Below are 20,865 nucleotides of genomic sequence, written 5' to 3' on the forward strand. Positions count from 1 at the left end.
AAACACATAAAGACATCTAGTGGTGCAGGCAGGGATGAGCGTCTGTGTGTTGGCTAAAATCTGTACTCTGTGAGGCCAGAAGAGTGTGCTGTAAACCAACAAATGGCGTCAAGACCATAACGCTTTAATGAACTAATGCTGTTGTGCTGGGGGTGTTGGTGGGGGCAGAGACTGAGTTAGCAGGTGAGCTGAGTTAGCAGGTGAGCAGGTGAGCTGAGTTAGCAGGTGAGCTGAGTTAGCAGGTGAGCAGGTGAGCTGAGTTAGCAGGTTAGCAGGTGAGCTGAGTTAGCAGGTGAGCAGGTGAGCTGAGTTAGCAGGTGAGCTGAGTTAGCAGGTTAGCAGGTGAGCTGAGTTAGCAGGTGAGCAGGTGCTATAACTGAGTTTGTAGTGTGCCCCCCCTCAGAAAAAAGGTTTATATATATCTGTGCATTAAGGAGAGGCCCAATGCCTGCTGGGTAAGAAAAGCTGGGCTCCTGTCCAGGGAGGTGTCAGCTGTGAGATGGAGTGTGGTTTCTGGTGCTTATCCTGGGCCTACACTGACCTGGTTTAAACTGCGGCTGTAGACTGTGGGAGGAGTCTGTTCTCTGAAGGCCAATCGGATGTAAGTAGGTCCTGAGCCTGTCCCACATTCTGGCGTCACATAGCAAAGGATCTTACCGGTCTCTATAGCAACGCTACACACAGGTAACCTCACCAGTCTCTATAGCAACGCTACACACAGGTAACCTCACTGGTCTCTATAGCAACGTTACACAAAGGTAACCTCACTGATCTCCATAGCAACATTACACACAGGTAACCTCATTGGTCTCTATAGCAACGCTACACACAGGTAACCTAATTGGTCTCTATAGCAACGCTACACACAGGTAACCTCACCGGTCTCTATAGCAACACTACACACAGGTAACCTCACCTGAATGTTCTGGAATGCAGGGTGAGAATGTGAGGTTCTGAGTGCTCTGGAATGCAGGGTCAGAATGCCCATCGTTTTCTGCCAGCTACCTGCTAGCTCTTAGAGTACATAATATGTAGAAACAGCAACACAAATAGAAACCAATGGGGAAAACTCTTGTCACACAAGACATGAGGAAGTGTGATAGTTTCGCTCACTGCTCATGCTCAGTTGTGTCGTTGGTCACGTGCACAAAGGTAAACACTGGGTAAATTACGCGCCTTGGTGGATGAACCAATAAAAACCGCTTGGGCAGTTTCCAAACGAGGGTGCAAATTAAGATTTAATGTAATGCATTTTCTGGGAAATAAAAACACCTAGCTATATCTTTATAATCGACCTTGAAAAAAATACGTTTAAAAATAATACCAAAATATGTAGCCGAGATTGAACGTAAATATATGAGCAGAAATATTTTAATTTGCTGTCAAACATGAATGGAGTCCAATGGGAAAATAGGCTTTGAGCGAAAATGTAGGTGTCATTAGGGGGCGACGTCATATCAACTGGCAAACACTCGAAAGCTGCGCGCTAGCCACTGATGCTCGTAGCCTCCACTGCGCGAGATTGTTTCTGCCGCATCCAGTCAGAAACGGGAAGAGCAGCTGAGATCACTGCTCTTTGCGGAGGGGAACCAGTCAAACATTTCCCGTACAGGCAGTGAATGATGTAAGCGCTCTGCAACAGCCGCATACCACCGGCGCGACGGCTGTACAGACTTCCCGACTGACGGATAACCTCCTAGGCAACGCATGACACACATGATGTTTGGTGTTGGACTGGCGATTCACTGAAATCTCATTTCTCTGGCGGAAGTGGCTTCTCCGCGATGCTTTCTCATGGGATGTAGCAATGCAAACAAGTCTCCGCGCCTTTGCATGCTATTGTTCATACATTCGAAGGCAAATATTGTATATGTTTGTATATTTTCAATTGGTTAATTCCCGTCAATTGCTCCTTCCCGCGTGTACAGTTAGCCCATCCACATTTCTGTATTAGCCTATCCTCTCTGTTGTAGGCTAACGAAATAGGTCAACTTTTTTCGATAAAGCTGAGACTATCAGCAGTGATTTTAGTTTAAGAAAAAAAAACCCCCAACATAAATCGTCCAACGAACATTGTGCGTTGAGTACCCGGCGACCTGAGCAGAAGCCTAGCCAATGAAGGTTAAGTCAGGAGCAACCTGTTGTTCTGTCCCTTGAATCTTCATCTTCACAGAAACAGCTTTTACGATCCCCCCCCCTCTTGCTACATAAGCTAAATGCCAGCTCGTGGCGCTGTTTTCCCCGCGCTGCCCTCGTCGGTGCACCTGTCTCACGAGCATACAAGTCACGCCGTGAGTTTCACCACCCATGCCCCATAAAGCACAGTCCCGCCGCCGCCGTCCCCTGCATGCTCTCTCGCCTCTGCGTCGCGTTTCAACAGGAGCGGCGTGATGAGGTAAAAAAAAAAAAAAACGGAAAGGAGGGGGGAATAGCGAGCGATTTTTCGCAATGCTCTTCTTCGCTTTTCCTCACACGCGCACGCATCCTCGCGCGTAAACCACTCCTCTTCTGGCGTTCCATCATCCGTCTCCATCCCTCCGTCTCTCCCATCTACTGAATCAAACCGAAGGCAGGAGGAGGGGGGAGAGAGGCGGTCATCGTTTCCGTGGGAAGAGAAGCAAGTGGCCGATGTCCTTGGCACCTCTCTCTGTTACGGACCACCGAAAGGGGAAAGGTAGCCTATATCTGCGATGTTCGGCAAAGAGACGCTCCGTCCCGTCTTGCTCTCCTGCTACGGAATACAAGATAACGAATTCGAGACGTGCGCCCTCCCCGCGGGGCTTGGAGTGGTATTTTATTGAATCCATATGCTTGTCGTGATCACTGGCGACTGACAGGAACCGCTTCTATCGCTGCGACTCTATGGGGTTTCGCTCCGTTTTCGGACAGCGGGAGAGCGTTGCTCTTGAAAGAGACTCCCGTTATGCGCAGGCAACCGCACGTTGGTCCTTGAATTTTTCTCGAGACTAACGGCTCGGTTTGGAATTACAGTTGGATTCTGATTGATTGGCGCTCGCGAACCATCGATGGATAATCATTCAACAATTCAACGTAAGTAGCCCACACCTGCAGTTTGCGGTCTGGATTTCGCCTCGTCAAGACGCCAGGAAGAACCCAAGTAATTTACTGTAATGTAATAGCATTTTGTGCGTGCTTATTTTAGGGATCTACCGTGTCAGTGGTTCTGATAAAGAGGCCTTCCTCCACGTCTGTTATCATGTCTGTTTTTGTCTTTTCCACAGCTGTCTAAGGTCAATTATAAACCTATACTGAAGACATGCATCCGTCCTGTTGGCGTATTGCCTTACCCTCTTATTTCAGCAGGTCTGTAGCCTACTGGAAATTAGCCCATTGCTACACTAATGACCGCGAATTAGGCCACGATAGGAACAGAGACGGATGTTTAAAGAGCTCTCTCTCTCTTCCCGCGGCTAGGTGTTTCGCCTGTTGGGCCCGGGTGGTGAGAGAGAGAGAGACCCCGGCTACACGGCTCAGACGGTGCTGTCGGCGCAAATACACGCGACATCTGGACTTCTGTCGAATTTATCACCTTTCATCTGATTAAACTAGAACGGTGTGAGCACGGCAGTTAGCGGTACTGACAGCAGCAAGTACACCAATCAGCAACGATTACAGCAGACCTGTCGCCTGTTTGGTATGATCGACTAACGTCGGCGATCTTTGGCTCTTTCAGTTGGTGTTCTGAAGGTTGCCATTGCGACCAGGCAGCATTGGCCGTTAGTGGTAACAGGTTGGGTAAGGATGTCCCCTTTTAACCCGTAGCCTACAAATTAAAGGTTAACGTGACTCCTTATTGGTTGAACATCAGGGTCTATCTGATTGGATGTCATTAGTGCTGTACCCATTGGTTCGTTTCACATAGTGTTGATCACATTGAGCGCTTTAAAAAAAAGATTTTTTTCAATTATGATTGACGCCTGTGCACGGACATATTTAACATATAACAGGGCGAGGTTGTGTTTCATGTGTTTATCTTAGCCTACATGTGCATAGTTTGAACATATATTTTCCATCAAAGTAAGACTGTCTGGGGTATTTCAGTTCTGTGGTTCCCAGTATAGCAGAACCCATGACCCACTTAATGAAAAAGACTCTTACTGTGGCTCCCTCACTTATTAAAACATATTCAATGCCTCCTGGAGCAATGCAGGGCTAAGAGTTGCTCAAGGACCCAACATCTGTGCAGATCTTATCGTGGTTACACCGGTGCCCAGTTATGTACACTACCTTAGCCAGTAGAATACAGGCAGGGTATATAGTATATAGGGTAATTTTGCAGTTGCAGTGTGTAACATAGTGGGTGCAGTTTGTAATATGGCAGGTGCAGTGTGTGGGTGCAGTGTGTGATATAGTGAATGCAGTGTGTAATATGGCAGATGCAGTGTGTGATATGGTGGGTGCAGTGTGTAATATGGCAGATGCAGTGTGTTATATGGCAGGTGCAGTGTGTTATATGGCAGGTGCAGTGTGTGATATAGTGAATGCAGTGTGTAATATGGCAGGTGCAGTGTGTGATATGGTGGGTGCAGTGTGTAATATGGCAGATGCAGTGTGTTATATGGCAGGTGCAGTGTGTTATATGGCAGGTGCAGTGTGTGGGTGCAGTGTGTGATATAGTGAATGCAGTGTGTAATATGGCAGGTGCAGTGTGTGATATGGCGGGTGCAGTGTGCAATATAACAGGTGCAGTGTGTTATATGGCAAGTGCAGTGTAATATGGCATGTGCAGTGTGTGATATGGTGGGTGCAGTGTGTGCAGTGTGTAATATGGCAGGTGCAGTGTGTAATATGGCAGGTGCAGTGTGTAATATAGCAGGTGCAGTGTGTTATATGGCAGATGCAGTGTGTAATATGGCAGGTGCAGTGTGTGATATGGCAAGTGCAGTGTGTGCAGTGTGTGATATGGTGGGTGCAGTGTGTAATATGGCAGGTGCAGTGTGTAATATAACAGGTGCAGTGTGTTATATGGCAGATGCAGTGTGTAATATGGCAGGTGCAGTGTGCAGTGTGTGATATGGTGGGTGCAGTGTGTGCAGTGTGTAATATGGCAGATGCAGTGTGTAATATGGCAGGTGCAGTGTGTGATATGGCAGATGCAGTGTGTAATATGGCAGGTGCAGTGTGTAATATGGTGGGTGCAGTGTGTAATTGCAAAAAGGCGGAAGTTGTTTTCCATTCATTTACACACTAACATGCAAACTCCCAACATGCAAACTCCACACAGTAAGACTGAGCTTGGCATTCAAACACAGTGGCTACACAGTGCTACGCACTGCAGCACCCACTGCAGCACTGTGCTGCCCACTTGCACCACTTTTAGCACATCACTGAGATAATGAAAGCTATTTAAAGGATGCCTGAGAGGGTCATGTGTGGTTTTCATTTTATTTTTCTGTGATATTCCTCTGACTCAGTTTTTTTTCCCTAACAGGTCCAGTCCAGGTCAATGGGTCCATTTATTTTGCTGTTTTATTGTGAAGCATTTTGTAACCCAGGTTTTGAAAGGTGCTATATTACTGAAGAATTACTTACCCACTTACTTCTATCCAGGTCTTGCTGATCTTCCTTGTAACATATGAAATAGGTTTTTAGGCTGAATTTCTTCCTATAAACCATTAGTTTTGGTTAACCTGAATTGACCCTAAACTCATCAATACATTAAATGTTTTTTAAAAATATTCTTGGTTTAATTCTTGGTTCAATCATAACAAAGGACAAATAATTCGCAAAATAAATATTATAATGTTATAGTGTTGTAATGTAATTTTCTGATAGTGTTACATTCACAGCTTCAGTGCAGTGTTCCAGTGCAGTGCAGTGTAATGAACCAATGTAGCATCCTAGTGCAGCCAGTTCTAATATAGTGCAGTGTTCCAGTGCAGGGTCTACTGTAGCTCAGTGTTCATTCTAGTGCAGTGTTCCATTGCAGCACATTATTCCAGGGCAGTATTCAAGTGCAGTGGCCCACTGCAGTATTCTTGCTCAGTGCATTATTCCAGTGCAGTGGACCACTGCAGCATTCTAGTGCAGTGCTGTAACGTAGGTACAGTCAGCCAGACCGCTGACACCAGCTCAGCGGGTCTTATCATTCTATCACTGACAGGGTACAGTGCTTCACAATGTTACCGTCCCTTTAAGGTAAGAGGAAAAGTGTTAGTGAGGAAAAAGTAGGCCACTCCAGACGATGAAGTGAACAGCCCTGTCACCTGACCACTGAGTAAAATCCCCACAGATTGTCTTTGCTGGGCATTTAGAAATGTTCTTTCGTTCTTTCAATTTTTTCAAAATGCTTCCACCATCCCAGAAAGTCATGAAGAATACATTGGAAGATCTCTGACAGTATCTCTGTCTTTAAAATATTCCATTTAATTTCATTGTAGGACTAATAACACACTTGGTTGATGTCACTTAATATCGAGTGACAGAACGTCAGTGTGCTTGTGTTGTACATTTGAAGAAATGTAAGAATCAAAAGTGTTTCCATTATAAAGCGATGGGAGTGGAACATGAGTGATGCCGGATGCTGTATCCATGGCGATGGGAGTGGAACATGAGTGATGCCGGATGCTGTATCCATGGCGATGGGAGTGGAACATGAGTGATGCCGGATGCTGTATCCATGGCGATGGGAGTGGAACATGAGTGATGCTGGATGCTGTATCCATGGCGATGGGAGTGGAACATGAGTGATGCTGGATGCTGTGTCCATGGCGATGGGAGTGGGACATGAGTGATGCTGGATGCTGTGTCCATGGATGAATCTGCATGAAACATTGTATATGTAATCTCTGGACCAATATCAAAAAAGTTATGCAGGAATTTTGAACAACTTTGCCTCAATAAGCATCATTGCGAGCCATTCAGATTTTCTGCTATTTCCTTTCATGAACTAGTCTCTGGCTCCATGACCCGCCTTGACCCAAATTTGTCTTCAAAGAATTTATATATCCTGAAATGCAATAATAATCAAAGAGATTTAGACTTTTCATAATAAAATGGCTGCTGATGGGGGCACTATAGAGCCCGTATGTGCACACAGATATATCACTTTTTTACTGTTTATAAATTATAAGGAAAAGGGCCCTGTGCAAAGGTTTTTTAACCCTTTTGGATTTTTATTTGTAAGTTTTTAAAAAGATGATTACTAAGGCCCAGACTTCTAATTTACTCGTTAGAGCTTCAATGAGTCAGATGAGTGTATTCTGAAGTAACTCCATGAATTCTAAAGTGTCCAACTGCAGTGGCTGTTCTGTCTGGTGTTAACATTCATGGGTTCCTCTAAACAGTCATCCAAGCATGTCAGGATGAATATGGTTCATTTCCACCAAGAAGAACGTTACAAAAACTCTCTCAATGTTTCAAACTACCTGTTTCCACTGTCAGAAACATTATTAGAGAATGGAAGATAATGGAACAGTCAAGGCAAGGTCTGGAAGATTTCAGACAGAATGGCCCGAGACCTGGAGAGAAATGCTCAGAAGAACCCACACATCACTGCAAAAGAGCAGCAAAAAAGACAGGTCTAGTTGTTCAAAGGACAACAATTCAAAGTACTTTAAACAACATAGACCTACATGTCAGAGTTGCCAGAAACAAAGACCTCAACACAAAATTAAGCATCTGAAATATGCAAAAGAAAATATTGAGAAGCATGAAGCCTTTTGGACTGACTAAACAAAAAGAGAACTTTTTGGCCACCATTCCAAAATTCCAAAAGTGAGAATGAATGTCTTAACGGCTACAGGAAGCGTTTACAAGCTGTTATACCTGCCGAGGAGTTTCAGAGTACAAACTGACCGGACTCCCAAACTTTGCACAGGGCCTTTTTTCTTTTTTTTATTATTTTGCAATTGTAAAAACATTAAAATATAAAGTAATCTTGCTTTTAAAATGTTTAACATTGTACTATTTATGAGGTTGGGTTTGCTTCTGTTCACTTAGATATTCATTATAAAAAGGTTTTTGAAGCTTTTCTGACTTCATCATCAAACAGGAGCCCTGCATTCTCTGGCCTGGCAGGCCTTATGTCTAATACACCATCCAGGCATTATCCAGACTGCCCATACTGGGGCTGTGTGGGGTCGCTGTGGGGGCAGTTTCAACTAAGCTGGCAACTAGAGACAAATCCTCAGGGTTCAGTAGTGTGGGTCAGGGTTCATTAGTGAGGGTCAGGGTTCAGTAGTGAGGGTCAGGGTTCAGTAGTGAGGGTCAGGGTTCAGTAGTCTGGTTCAGTAGTGAGGGTCAGGGTTCAGTAGTCTGGGTCAGGGTTCAGTAGTATGGGTCAGGGTTCAATAGTCTGGGTCAGGGTTCAGTAGTCTGGGTCAGGGTTCAGTAGTGAGGGTCAGGGTTCAGTCGTCTGGGTCAGGGTTCAGTAGTGAGGGTCAGGGTTCAGTAGTATGGGTCAGGGTTCAGTAGTCTGGGTCAGGGTTCAGTAGTCTGGGTCAGGGTTCAGTAGTGAGGGTCAGGGTTCAGTAGAGACATTGTACATTAAAGTGATTTCAGGTCACACTGATTTGGGTTAATGTTCAGCGATCGTCAACGTGCAGCGATTCGTAACACCCAAATGATGTTCCGCAGTGTTCCGTAGTGTTCGGTCATTCCGACTCCATTCCCTGGAACGTTCTGTTCTGTTGCTGCTCTTCCCACTTTCCCACAGGAGCAGGGGTCGGAGGCTGAGGTTGGTCGCCAGGTTTGCTAATTCACAGACACACAGACTTTGTGTGTCTGTGAATGAGTTTGGGAAATAAGGATTTGTTGCTTCCTCTCATGTACAGTTAAAAGCCTCCGCAAGCGATTGGTTCTGTGTGCTTTTATGTGGTTCAGAATACAGACGCCATTTTTAAATAAAGTTTTTTGGGACTTTTAAAAATAGGAGGAATTTCCCATAATACCTTTTTTCTGAGTTTAATGGTTGGAGAATCTAGGCTGAGTCCCCCCGGCTGAATGGCTGTGTGTGTGTGTGTGGTGTGGGCATGTGTGTGTAAATGTGTGTGTGTATGTATGTGTGTGTGTTCTTATGTGTGTGTGTGTGTGTGTATGTGTATGTGTGTGTGTGTGTGTGTGTGTGTGTGTATGTGTGTGTGTGGTGTGGGCATGTGTGTATAAATGTGTGTGTATGTATGTGTGTGTACTTACTTGTGTGTGTGGTGTGGGCATGTGTGTGTCTATGTATGTGTGTGTCCTTGCTTGTGTCTGTGTGTGTGTGTGTGTGTGTGTGTGTGTGTGCTCCTAGCTTAGAAAGGGTTGTGTCACTGGAGGTGAAAGAGCCCATCTACTCCTCCTTCCTCTGTTCTCTCTCTTTCTCTCCCTCCCGCTCTCCTCTCTCTTTCTCCCTCTCTCCCTCTCTTTCGCTCTCTCTCTAACACTCAGCTCTTCATTTATTCATTAATTCTGTGTAATGTCTGCTTTCTCATTCCAAACTCTGTATTTATATGTATGTATCTGTAGCCTGTTTTATACCCCCACCTGGTCTGTACCTTACCTGACATGCGTTGAAGATGGCAAACCTTACCTAATGTTAGCTAACATCAAACAGTTTTTCTGTTCTCTATGAACATTGGCGAACAGTTTGATAAGGTGGTGTGCGACGAACACAAAGAGAACAAAAGCTGACAATCATTTGCCCGTTATAATGCACTTAAAAAAAATGTCAGGTAAGCAGCTAATGAGCTGGCTAGCATTGTTAGACCTAAGTCGCATCCATCCAGCAGAGGTGTTCTTAAACTGTGTATGTGTGCATCTGTGTGCGTTTATGTCCACATGTTCCTGCATATGTGTGTGTGTGTGTGTGTGTGTGTGTGCATGTATGTATATGTGTGTGTGTGTGTGTGTGCGTCTGTATGTGTGTGTGGGTGCGTGTGTGTGTGTATGTGTACATGTGCGTGTGTGTGTACGTGTATGTGTGCGTGTATGTGCGTGTTTGCATGTGTGTGTGTGTGTGGGTGGGGGTGGGGGGTTCTGTACATCTGACTGTGGCTTGCAGCAAAATTATGAACATCAGACCATAATGCGCTGTTCAAGAGCACGTTGCCCTGGAAACCATTCACCGCTGCCACAGAATTCAGTATTTTCAAGAGCATGTGTATGTGTGTGTGTGTGTGTGTGTGTGTGCGCCTGGTTTTGGGGGTCGAGGTCTGGTTCTGGGGGTCGAGGTCTGGTTCTGGGGGTCGAGGTCTGTTTTTTTCTCTTTGTCATTTGTTCAGTGTTGAGACTTTCTTTCTAAAGCCCAGTCTCCACCAAACAGCCAAGACGAGACGCAACTAGAGAAATCTCAGAACTTCAATCTAAAAATGTCCGTGTTTAAATCTCAGAACGTCCGAAAATCTTTTCAATGAGAAAAGCTTACACTGTGTTTGAGCGTCTGTCACTGTAGCCATGGTGCATCCCAAACCTGCCAATGGACACTATGATCAGGAATTCTGCAGTGAGGCACATGATTGGTCAGGAATTCTGCACGAAGGCACGCAATTGGTCTGAGCCAGGGAGGTCCGTGTGCCCCTGGTGAGATGGACAGCTGTGGTCTGTCTGCACGTTGACTGTGTGAGCGTGGGCTGTGATACCGCCCCCTCTGGTTAATCATGCAACTGCATTTAAAAAAAACCTTTTTTCTAACCCAGGGAAATCCATTGAGAACAGTCTCTCTTTTACAAGGATAAATGCCAGAGAGAACAGTTTGAAGTAAAAGAAAGAAAAGTTTGAAGTAAGAGAAAGAAAAGTTTGAAGTAAGAGAGAACAGTTTGAAGTGGGGAGAGAGAGCAGTTTGAAGTGGGGAGAGAGAGCAGTTTGAAGTGGGAGAGAGAGCAGTTTGAAGTGGGAGAGAGAGAGCCGTTTGAAGTGGGAGAGAGAGAGCAGTTTGAAGTGGGAGAGAGAGCAGTTTGAAATGGGAGAGAGAGAGCCGTTTGAAGTGGGAGAGAGAGAGCAGTTTGAAGTGGGAGAGAGAGAGCAGGGATAAAACCCTGTGCAGTTGAGGGCTCTTCTTTCATTGAGGGACCCGACTTCATCTCCCCCTCCGTGCCGACCCGGGGGCTGGAACCAGCAGCTCCACAGCAGCCAGTCAGTCCCCTCGGTGGGAACGCCGCGCTGCTGAGCTGGAGTACCGCAGTGTCTGAAGGGACACGAGTCATGCTAACATGCTATTAGCATGCTATCTGTGCTGAAGTGCACTCTGCTAAACCACCAGTAGCCAACAGCAACCTCGGGAGTAATGGGAAACATCAGACAGTTATGGGCAGGGAACAGGACAGGGAACAGACAGGGGACAGGGCAGGGAACAGACAGGGAACAGGGCTGCCCTCACCTGCACCTGAATTGCTTGCATAAATGGTCCCACTGTAAGAAGTGGATTGCACAGCAGCTGAAAGAATAATAAATGTAAGCTTTTGTAATTGGCTCTGGGTAAGAGGTGTCTGTTTAGTCTAGAATGTAATTTACATGTAATGCAGTGAATAAAGACTCGCAATTAGAGACGGAGAAAGGGAGAAAGAAGAGGGAGTTAAACCGTTCTGAAATGAACAGGGGATGAACGGAGGTGTGACGGCCTCATATTATGAAAGTGTGCGAACGTCACTAGTCTCTATGGCAACTGTAGAAACCTGGCCACTCGGACAGACTGAAGACTGTTGATTGTCTTTTGCTTTTTTATTTTTAAGAAAACACACAGGCACCACTGCTGCCCCAGCAGAGACATACACCTTCTGCATGCCCCACAATGCAGTGCTCCTTTGAGGGGGCGGTCCCTGACCCCACACACTGAGCAGGTGAAACAGATCCAGACTAAAACAAGCTGTTTTTCACTGACTCCTTAATCCTCACCAACAGCTGAACTATGTGTCCTTCTGAATTTACACAACTGTTGTGTGTGTATGTGTGTGCACGCGTGCCTGTGTGTGTGTGCATATGTGTGTGCGTGCATGCCTGTGTGTATATGTGTGTGTGTGTGTGTGTTTGTGCGCTAACATTCCTGAACGTGGCCTTTGCCTGTGTGAAGGTAACCGCGCTGTAATGCGCTGAAATCTGCGGGTTGTCATGACGTCCGGGGCATTACTCCGCCAGGCTACCGGCTCGGTTCAGACCGCCCGCCATTACACACACACTGCAAATGGTAAACGGACCATTTCATAATAATAATAATAATAATGATAATGATAATTTGTTATTTAGCTGACACCTTTATCCACAGTGACAGTTGATTAGACTAAGCAGGGGAAAATCCCCCCTGGAGCAATGCAGGGTTAAGGGCCTTGCTCAAGGGCCCAACAGCTGTGCGGATCTTATTGTGGCTACACTGGAGCTTGAACCACCGACCTTCCGGATTCCAGTCATGCACCGTTGCCACTAGGCTACAGTCTGCCCAACATTTATCAAAAGCGCTTTACAATTAACGCCTCTCATTCCCCCATTCACACACACATGCTCATTATACACACACACACACACACACACACATCGGCTTGTTTGGAGCAGTTGGGGGTTAGGTGTCTCGCTCAGGGACTCTTCAGCACACCCGGGGCGGGGGATGGAAGGGGGAACTCTCCAGACAGTCTTACCTCCTGAGCTAATATCGCCAACATGGCCCCACGTCTAATCTGCGGGACCTGAGTGGGACTCTAACTGCTGCCATTATACCTGCACATTCCCTTCTGCCAATCAGAGCGCAGCTTGTTAGAGGAGTCTGTTGAGAAGCATACTTGGAGAAACCCCAGGAACTAAAAATCATCATTGTCACGGTAATGCAGAACAGATCGATCCGTTGCCAGGAGGAACAAGATTTAAACGCTTTTTTATTTACACCACGGCCGAGGTGACGATTTCCCCTTTATCAGCAAAGTCTCCGTCAATCTAACCCTAACCCTTAACCCCTAACCCTATTGAGCAGGTCGCAGGAGAAATAGTTGGTTGGTTGACTGCACCGGGATTCGTATGAGAAGACTATAGGTGGTTCTGATCCAATTGTGCTTAGACAGGAAACTGTAAAATATCCCAAATCAGTGAATGTGATGGCATTCCCTCTCTCATTTTCATAACACTGTGATCTTGTGTGACATACTGTGAATGTATTATGTATTCTTCAAAGCATTGTTTTTTTTGTCATTTAAATTTTAATGGAGCGGGATTCTGAGGATTGACGGAGCACAATAGAGTTTGAGTCTGATCAGGTGGTCTGTGTTGATTTAACACTGCTTGATGTAATTTAACACTATTAGAGTTGAGGTGACACTGTGAGAGTTGATTTAGCACTATTAGAGTTGATACAGCACTATTAGAGTTGAGGTGACACTGTGAGAGTTGATTTAGCACTATTAGAGTTGATACAGCACTATTAGAGTTGAGGTGACACTGTGAGAGTTGATTTAGCACTATTAGAGTTGATACAGCACTATTAGAGTTGAGGTGACACTGTGAGAGTTGATTTAGCACTATTAGAGTTGATACAGCACTATTAGTGTTGAGGTAACACTGTGAGAGTTGATTTAGCACTATTAGAGTTGATACAGCACTATTAGAGTTGAGGTGACACTGTGAGAGTTGATTTAGCTCTATTAGAGTTGATACAGCACTATTAGAGTTGAGGTAACACTGTGAGAGTTGATTTAGCACTATTAGAGTTGATACAGCACTATTAGAGTTGAGGTGACACTGTGAGAGTTGAGTTGTAATGCACCTGTCTGTCTCCCTCCCTCCTCTTCCTCAGTGCAGTGTCTGGAGATGACGACGAAGAGGAAGATCATGGGCCGGCTGGTGCCTTGCCGGTGTTTCCGCGGGGAGGAGGAGGTCATCTCGGTGCTGGACTACTCCCACTGCAGCCTACAGCAGGTGCCCAAGGAGATCTTCAGCTTCGAGCGCACGCTGGAGGAGCTGTACCTGGACGCCAACCAGATCGAGGAGCTGCCAAAGGTGGAGGGGGGGGCTCGTCTGTTCTTATGTGATCTATGGGGGGGCTCATCTGTTCTTATGTGATCTATGGGGGGGCTCGTCTGTTTTTATCTAATCTATGGGGGGGCGTATCTGTTTTTATGTGATCTATGGGGGGGCTCATCTGTTCTTATGTGATCTATGGGGGGGCTCATCTGTTCTTATGTGATCTATGGGGGGGCTCGTCTGTTTTTATCTAATCTATGGGGGGGCTTATCTGTTTTTATGTGATCTATGGGGGGGCTTATCTGTTTTTATGTGATCTATGCCATCACCCTAGCACTTGGAGCTGTCCTTGCCTCTGGGGTTTTCAGCGCTGGTTATGGGTATGCACTTTGCACTTTGTTGTTTGTTGCTCTGGATAAGAGCGTCAGCCAAATGACTGCAATGCAATGCCCTGTAATGTAAATTGAGGAACTGCCCCACGGTGAGGGGGTAGGGGGTTAGGGTGGAGAAAAAGAGCGTGTTGCACTGCCAGCCTCCTGGAACAGAGGTTCCCACTATTACCTCTTTCATGAGAAAACACAAACAGCTCCAGTAATACATCTGTTTTTAGAACAACCTTCAGATCTTTACTGTTTGGTGACTGAGCTCCATGTGAGAGAGGCTCAGTGTTTGGTGACTGAGTGAGAGAGGCTCAGTGTTTGGTGACTGAGCTCCATGTGAGAGAGGCTCAGTGTTTGGTGACTGAGCTCCATGTGAGAGAGACTCAGTGTTTGGTGACTGAGCTCCATGTGAGTGTGGCTCAGTCATGATGTTGATGATCAGTGGAGTAGTCTCTGCTCTCTCAGGCTGTGATGCAGAAAAGCAGTGCTTCTCTTCAGCACTGATCTCCAGCTGCAGATATGCATTGAGTCCTGTCACCACTGTGTGTGTGTGTGTGTGTGAGTGTGTGTGTGTGTGTGTGTGTATGCGTGTGTGTGTGCGTGTGTGAGTGTGTGTGTGTGTGTGTATGCGTGTGTGTATGCGTGTGTGTGTGCGTGTGTGTGTGCGTGTGTGTATGCGTGTGTGCATGCGTGTGTGTGTGCGTGTGTGTATGCGTGTGTGCATGTGTGTGTGCGTGTGCATGTGTATGTATGCATGTGTGTGTATGCCTGAGAGTGTGAGTGTTGTGTTTTTATGCGTGTTTATGCATGCATGTGTGTGTGTGAGTGTGTGTATGAATGCGAGTGTGCGTGTGTGAGTGTTGTGTTTGTATGCCTGTGTGTGTGATTGCGTGTTTATGCATGCGAGTGTGCATGTGAGTGTGTGTGTGTATGTGTAGAGGGGGCAGGTGGGAGAGGTAGGGATACACCAACCTCCCCCCCATTGTGTTCACCCTTTGTAACCCAACATTACGTCACTATGGAAACGAGGCCATTACATCATTTTGTTCACCATGTGTATCACCCGCCTCCCAACGGTGCCTGGAACAGCACCACATCTCCATGACAACCAGCCCCCGTCAGGCTGATAGGGGGGGGGGGGGGGGGGGGCAGGGCTATCACGATGTATTATTCTTTAAAACAAAATAATAAGATCCCCAACAGCTGCTGTTGTGTTTTTTATGAATGAACATGACTCAGTCCTCTCCCTGCGCGTGGTGTCAGCGGCGCGGGCAGACTGGCCGGGCGGCGTGTCCGCAGCAGGGCTCCCAACAAGCCGGATATGCTCAGCCTCTGCCAGCCTCAAACACCGCACCCTGCAACCTCTGATGGAACCTCCACCAATAGCTGCATTTTGCCAGCTTTTACTGTCATTTGTAGCGGAGGGATAAACCGGATGTAATTTTCTAGAAGCAATAGGGATGGGATACATGGGATACATCACCATGTACGTTTGTTGTCTATTTTCCAGCGCAGGTAACATTACATCAATGAGACAACGAGTATTGTCCTTCCCCATTCCTGCTTTTACAGTGGCAAAAAAATTAAACTAATCCACTAAATCAGCATAGCAATGCTTACAGCCTTGTTCTGTAGCTTATACAGCTGCGGTCATCAGCTGTTCATTAACGCACGGTGTGAAGTGCTTTTGCCATCAACGTGATCACCGCATAACTGGAAATTAGCAAAGGACGAATTCCGCAGAGACAGGAAGTGTTTTTTTACACAGAGTGGTCACTGTGTGGAACAGCTGCCAGTGCATGTAGTGGAGGCAGAAACACTGGGGGTTTCCGAGATCAGGCTTGGATATCAGATTTGGTGCAAGATACTATCAGGCTTTTGGGCAAACTAGGCAGTAACACTTGAGGAAAAGCGAGCATTACTGGGCTGAATGGCCTGTTCGCATCATTGTTATGTTTTCTCAATGAATATGTTTCACAGCTATGAAGTAATTAATTATTTGTATATTGGCCTATTTATAGTGTCGCAAAATATCTTGATAATATCTCATTTCAATATTGCAGTGTTCAATTTCTCTAACGGTTCATTTAATTAGTATAGGGTTAATTCATTATTATGAAATAGCTTTCGATTATCCTATTACATTTTTTTGTGTGTGGGGATGACTCAGACATCCATATTAAATGCCCAAAATTTGCAGTGCAATGCATTGTGGGACATGCAGGGCCAGACCAGTGAAAGAAATATGTTGAGTGCTTTAATACTTTTTGAAAATGCAGTTGCCCTGAGTATTTTTACACAAACATGGACAAAAACGTGCAATATATAAAAAATAGTTTCTCTGCACATATTTGTGAAAATTGATAGTTTCTTTTAAAATATCATTGATTTTGACTGGCGCTCAAATATCCAGTAATGGTCTCTGTAAGGCCTCTGGGAGCTGCAGCTGCTTGTTGGAGCTGTAGAGAGTTGGGAGAGTCTGCAGAGAGTTGGGAGAGTCTCATTTCCAGTGGCCTACAGGAGGTTTGACCTAAAAAGTGGTCTGCAGCAGAGTGAGAGCCCGTCTGTCTGATTTCCAGCAACTCTTCAGTTGCCAAGCCCTCCGTAAGCTCAGCATGGCCGACAACGACCTGTCCAGCCTGCCCCCCTCCATCTCCAGCCTCGTCAACCTCAGGGAGCTGGATGTCAGTAAAAACGGTAAGTTCAAATGATAAGGCCTGCTTGATCTTGGTCAGCTTGGCTTCTTGCCACTGTTTTTCAAATAACTCATGCCGATGCACTTATATTTTACATTGCCCTGCGTGTCAACTAAATGAATGCATGCAAAGCATTGAAAATTAATATAATCGAGTAACTTAATTTGTTTCACTGTAAAAAGTGTTTTTGAGAGCATAATTCTGAAAACTTGCAGATATGTGGTTATCCGTGCCGTCTAACGTCAGTGACTTCTCTTACAGGCATTCAGGAGTTCCCAGACAACATAAAGGGCTGCAAATGTCTCTCTGTGATGGAAGCGAGTGTTAACCCAATAACCAAGTAGGTAAAATCCCCACTGTAATCCCCACACTGTAGTAGCACTGTAATCCACACTGTAGTAGCACTGTAATCCCCACACTGTAGTAGCACTGTAATCCACACTGTAGTAGCACTGTAATCCCCACACTGTAGTAGCACTGTAATCCCCACACTGTAGTAGCACTGTAATCCCCACACTGTAGTAGCACTGTAATCCACATTGTAGTAGCACTGTAATCCCCACACTGTAGTAGCACTGTAATCCACACTGTAGTAGCACTGTAATCCCCACACTGTAGTAGCACTGTAATCCACACTGTAGTAGCACTGTAATCCCCACACTGTAGTGGCACTGTAATCCACACTGTAGTAGCACTGTAATCCACACTGTAGTAGCAGCACTGTAATCCCCACACTGTAGTAGCACTGTAATCCCCACACTGTAGTAGCACTGTAATCCCCACACTGTGGGGGCACTGTAGTGCGGAACTGAGATGTTGTGACTGAGGGAGGTGTAGTTATCATGGAGGTGTAGTAATAGAGATGTGCTATAGTTTTTGTTGCAGTGGAGCTCTAGAGGTGTAGTTTTTGTTGCGGTGTAGTTTTAGACGTGTAGTTACTGTGGAGGTGTTGTTCCTGTTGAGGTCAAGTGATAGAACTAACACCTCTTGGTCGGAGAATAATGTGTGTTTTCTGTGTTGAGAATACAGGGTTCAATATTTTCTGTGTTTAAGATATGAGTATTTTACGTGTGGAGAATATGGGGTTGAGTATTTTACATATGGAGAATATCGGGTTGTGTTTTTACATATGGAGAATATCGGGTTGTGTTTCTGCATGCGTGGAGAATACGTAGACTCTGGAGCCTGCCTCACTGTGCTGTGTTGCTCAGATGTGGTGCAGAATGCCAGGGCAATTACACTTGCTTTTGGGAGCTTTTCATGTCTCCATGGCGATGGCTGAGTTTGGTTGTCACGGCTCCAGCCACCCACATGCCCCCCCCACCCCCCCCACCCCCCCTCTCTCTGCAGACTCCCAGATGGATTCACGCATCTCATCAACCTGACACAGCTCTTCCTCAACGACGCCTTCCTCGACTCCCTGCCCCCAAACTTCGGGAAGTGAGTGTTACCCGCTGCTGGTCCCTGTGTCTGGTCTGTCCAGCATCCCACCTCACCCTGAAAGGAACGGATTTAGGCCGTGCTTGTCCTGTTCCTCAGTGCTAAATGCCCTGATTCCAGTGGAGCATTCGCACACTGTGGGTTTGATCACACAATCATGTAGATACAGGTCAGGCACTTCAGTTAATGTTCACATCAACCATCAGAATGGGACAATTTTTTTATCTAAGTGACTTTGACCATGGAATGATTGTTGGTGGCAGACTGGGTGGTTTGAGTATCTCAGAAACTGCTGATCTCCTGGGATTTTCACACACACTAGTCTCTAGATTGCAAAGAATGGTGCAAAAAACAAGTTCTGCAGACAGAACCGCCTTGTTAATGAGAGACATCAGAGGAGAATGGCTACACTGGTCACAGCTGACAGGAAGCTGACAGTAACGCAAATAACCGCACTTTACAATGGTGGTATGCAGAAGAGCATCTCTGAACACACAACACATCATAACTCTATGTGGATAGGCTACAGCAGTAGAAGTCTAATAAATACTGAATGATGTGCTCACTGAGTGTATATCCAGTACATATCTGATCTTTTATTTGAGGACTAGACAGCAAAGAATCAAACGGTCACTGTGTGGCTGACCAGGCATGTCGTGGAGGCAGAGACTCTGGGGGTTTTTAACACCAGGCTTGATACTGTGCTAGACATGGTGTAGTTTGTAGGTAAGCAATGAGGACTATTTTCTTTTGTCAGTTATGTCGTGGGGAAATACTGTGTCTGTGCATGTGTGTATCTGTTTTCTCTCTCACTCCCAGTTCCTCTGTGTTTCAGACTCTCGAAACTGCGGATTCTGGAGCTGAGAGAGAATCACCTGAAAACTTTGCCAAAGTGAGCGTGCTGTGATTCTCATGTTATGGCTGTGAGGCTGTGTGCAGGTTCCTGTGATTGGTTGTGGTTACAGCGCTGACATCTGTAACGGCCAGGGAACCAATCAGCTGCTCTTAAGAATGGTGATGCTGCTGTTCAAACTCAGCTCATCTTCAGACAGGAACCAGATAAATCCAGTGGAACCAAGGACGCAGATTTCAATGTTAGGGCACTTTTACTTTTAGGGGCACTAACACTACCAACAAAAACATGATATTTCGGGGAGCCTTTTTATGTTTCCCCCAAGGATCTACGTCCATGGTTACAACAGAATACGCCCTCTCGCTAAACAGAGATTTTGTTAATCTGGGACTGGATTCACCTCTTGAGGCTCGCCTCTGACCTCTGAGTTACCGTGGGAACGAGGCGGTGAGTGGCAGCCGTGGCCTGACGGCTGGGTGTCTCCTGCAGGTCCCTACACAAGCTGGCCCTGCTGGAGAGGCTGGACCTGGGCAGCAACGAGTTCTGTGAGCTGGTGAGAGAGCGGGGCGATCACGGGTCACGGGCCAGGAGCGGGTCCCCAGGCTCCCCACACCTTCAGGGGCGTCGCAGTAACCAGAGACAAAACACCACGAGGGGAATCACAAGGGGAAGGGAGGGTCTGGGAGTGCAGGGCTGTGATTGGTTCATTTTTGGGGAGACAGGGTTGTGATTGGTTCATTTTTGGGGAGACAGGGTTGTGATTGGTTCATTTTTGGGGAGACAGGGCTGCATTTTTGTTATATAAGGGTTACAGGACTGTTTGTGGAAACCGGCTGCAAGCAGTTAATATTAGGCAGACAGTGCTGTGATTGGTCAGTGCTTTAGGGACAGGGCAGACAGTGCTGTGATTGGTCAGTGCTTTAGGGACAGTGCTGTGATTGGTCAGTGCTTTAGGGACAGGGCAGACAGTGCTGTGATTGGTCAGTGCTTTAGGGACAGGGCAGACAGTGCTGTGATTGGTCAGTGCCTTAGGGACAGGGCAGACAGTGCTGTGATTGGTTAGTGCTTTAGGGACTGGGTAGACAGTGCTGTGATTGGTTAGTGCTTTTGGAACAGGGTTGTGACAGATTCGTCTTTTTCAGCCTGATGTCCTGGAGCAGATCCAACACCTCAAAGAGCTCTGGATGGATAACAACTCCCTGCAGAGCATACCTGGGGTAGGCCCCGCATCCTGTCCCAGCCCCCCCCCCCCCCCCCCCCCCCCCCGGGCTCGTTTTCACCTCCTCCATTCCTTCCCTGGCCTCCTTCCCTCACTCCTGGCTCCATCCACTGGAGGAAAGGACACAAGGATGGAGAAATTAAGGAAACATTTATTAGGAAAATGTAATGTCCTTGCTCTTTGAAGCATCAGTTTCATGGCACATCACTGACAGATGGGGAGAGGTGGATATGCAGATTGATCATTTATGTCACACGTTCTGAAAAAATACTTCCATGTGCTCATGTATCCTTGCTCAAGAATCCTTTGGGAGTTTTTTCATTATTAAGCTCTCATTAACACCATTCTGAGAAAATGTCACAATAGACCTGTGCAGATGTTACATTTTAATATACCTGC

At 46.3% G+C, this 20,865-nt stretch overlaps 1 protein-coding gene across 2 annotated transcripts in view; it reads left to right on the plus strand.

The window, feature by feature from the left end:
• Nucleotides 1-1,477: 1,477 nt before the first annotated feature.
• LOC133127988 (leucine-rich repeat-containing protein 7-like) overlaps nucleotides 1,478-20,865 on the plus strand; it is a 38,834-nt gene continuing 19,446 nt past the window's right edge. For both annotated transcript variants that reach the window (XM_061241149.1, XM_061241151.1), the window contains exons 1-8: nucleotides 1,478-3,051; nucleotides 13,712-13,914; nucleotides 16,838-16,955; nucleotides 17,216-17,294; nucleotides 18,305-18,394; nucleotides 19,230-19,286; nucleotides 19,737-19,800; nucleotides 20,390-20,464. In XM_061241149.1, coding sequence (XP_061097133.1) covers nucleotides 3,027-3,051; nucleotides 13,712-13,914; nucleotides 16,838-16,955; nucleotides 17,216-17,294; nucleotides 18,305-18,394; nucleotides 19,230-19,286; nucleotides 19,737-19,800; nucleotides 20,390-20,464 — 711 coding nt within the window. In that variant the 5' untranslated portion in view covers nucleotides 1,478-3,026. The remainder of the gene's footprint in view (nucleotides 3,052-13,711; nucleotides 13,915-16,837; nucleotides 16,956-17,215; nucleotides 17,295-18,304; nucleotides 18,395-19,229; nucleotides 19,287-19,736; nucleotides 19,801-20,389; nucleotides 20,465-20,865) is intronic.

Source organism: Conger conger, chromosome 5 (genome assembly GCF_963514075.1).
Source record: "Conger conger chromosome 5, fConCon1.1, whole genome shotgun sequence".
Taxonomy (NCBI): Eukaryota; Metazoa; Chordata; class Actinopteri; order Anguilliformes; family Congridae; genus Conger; species Conger conger.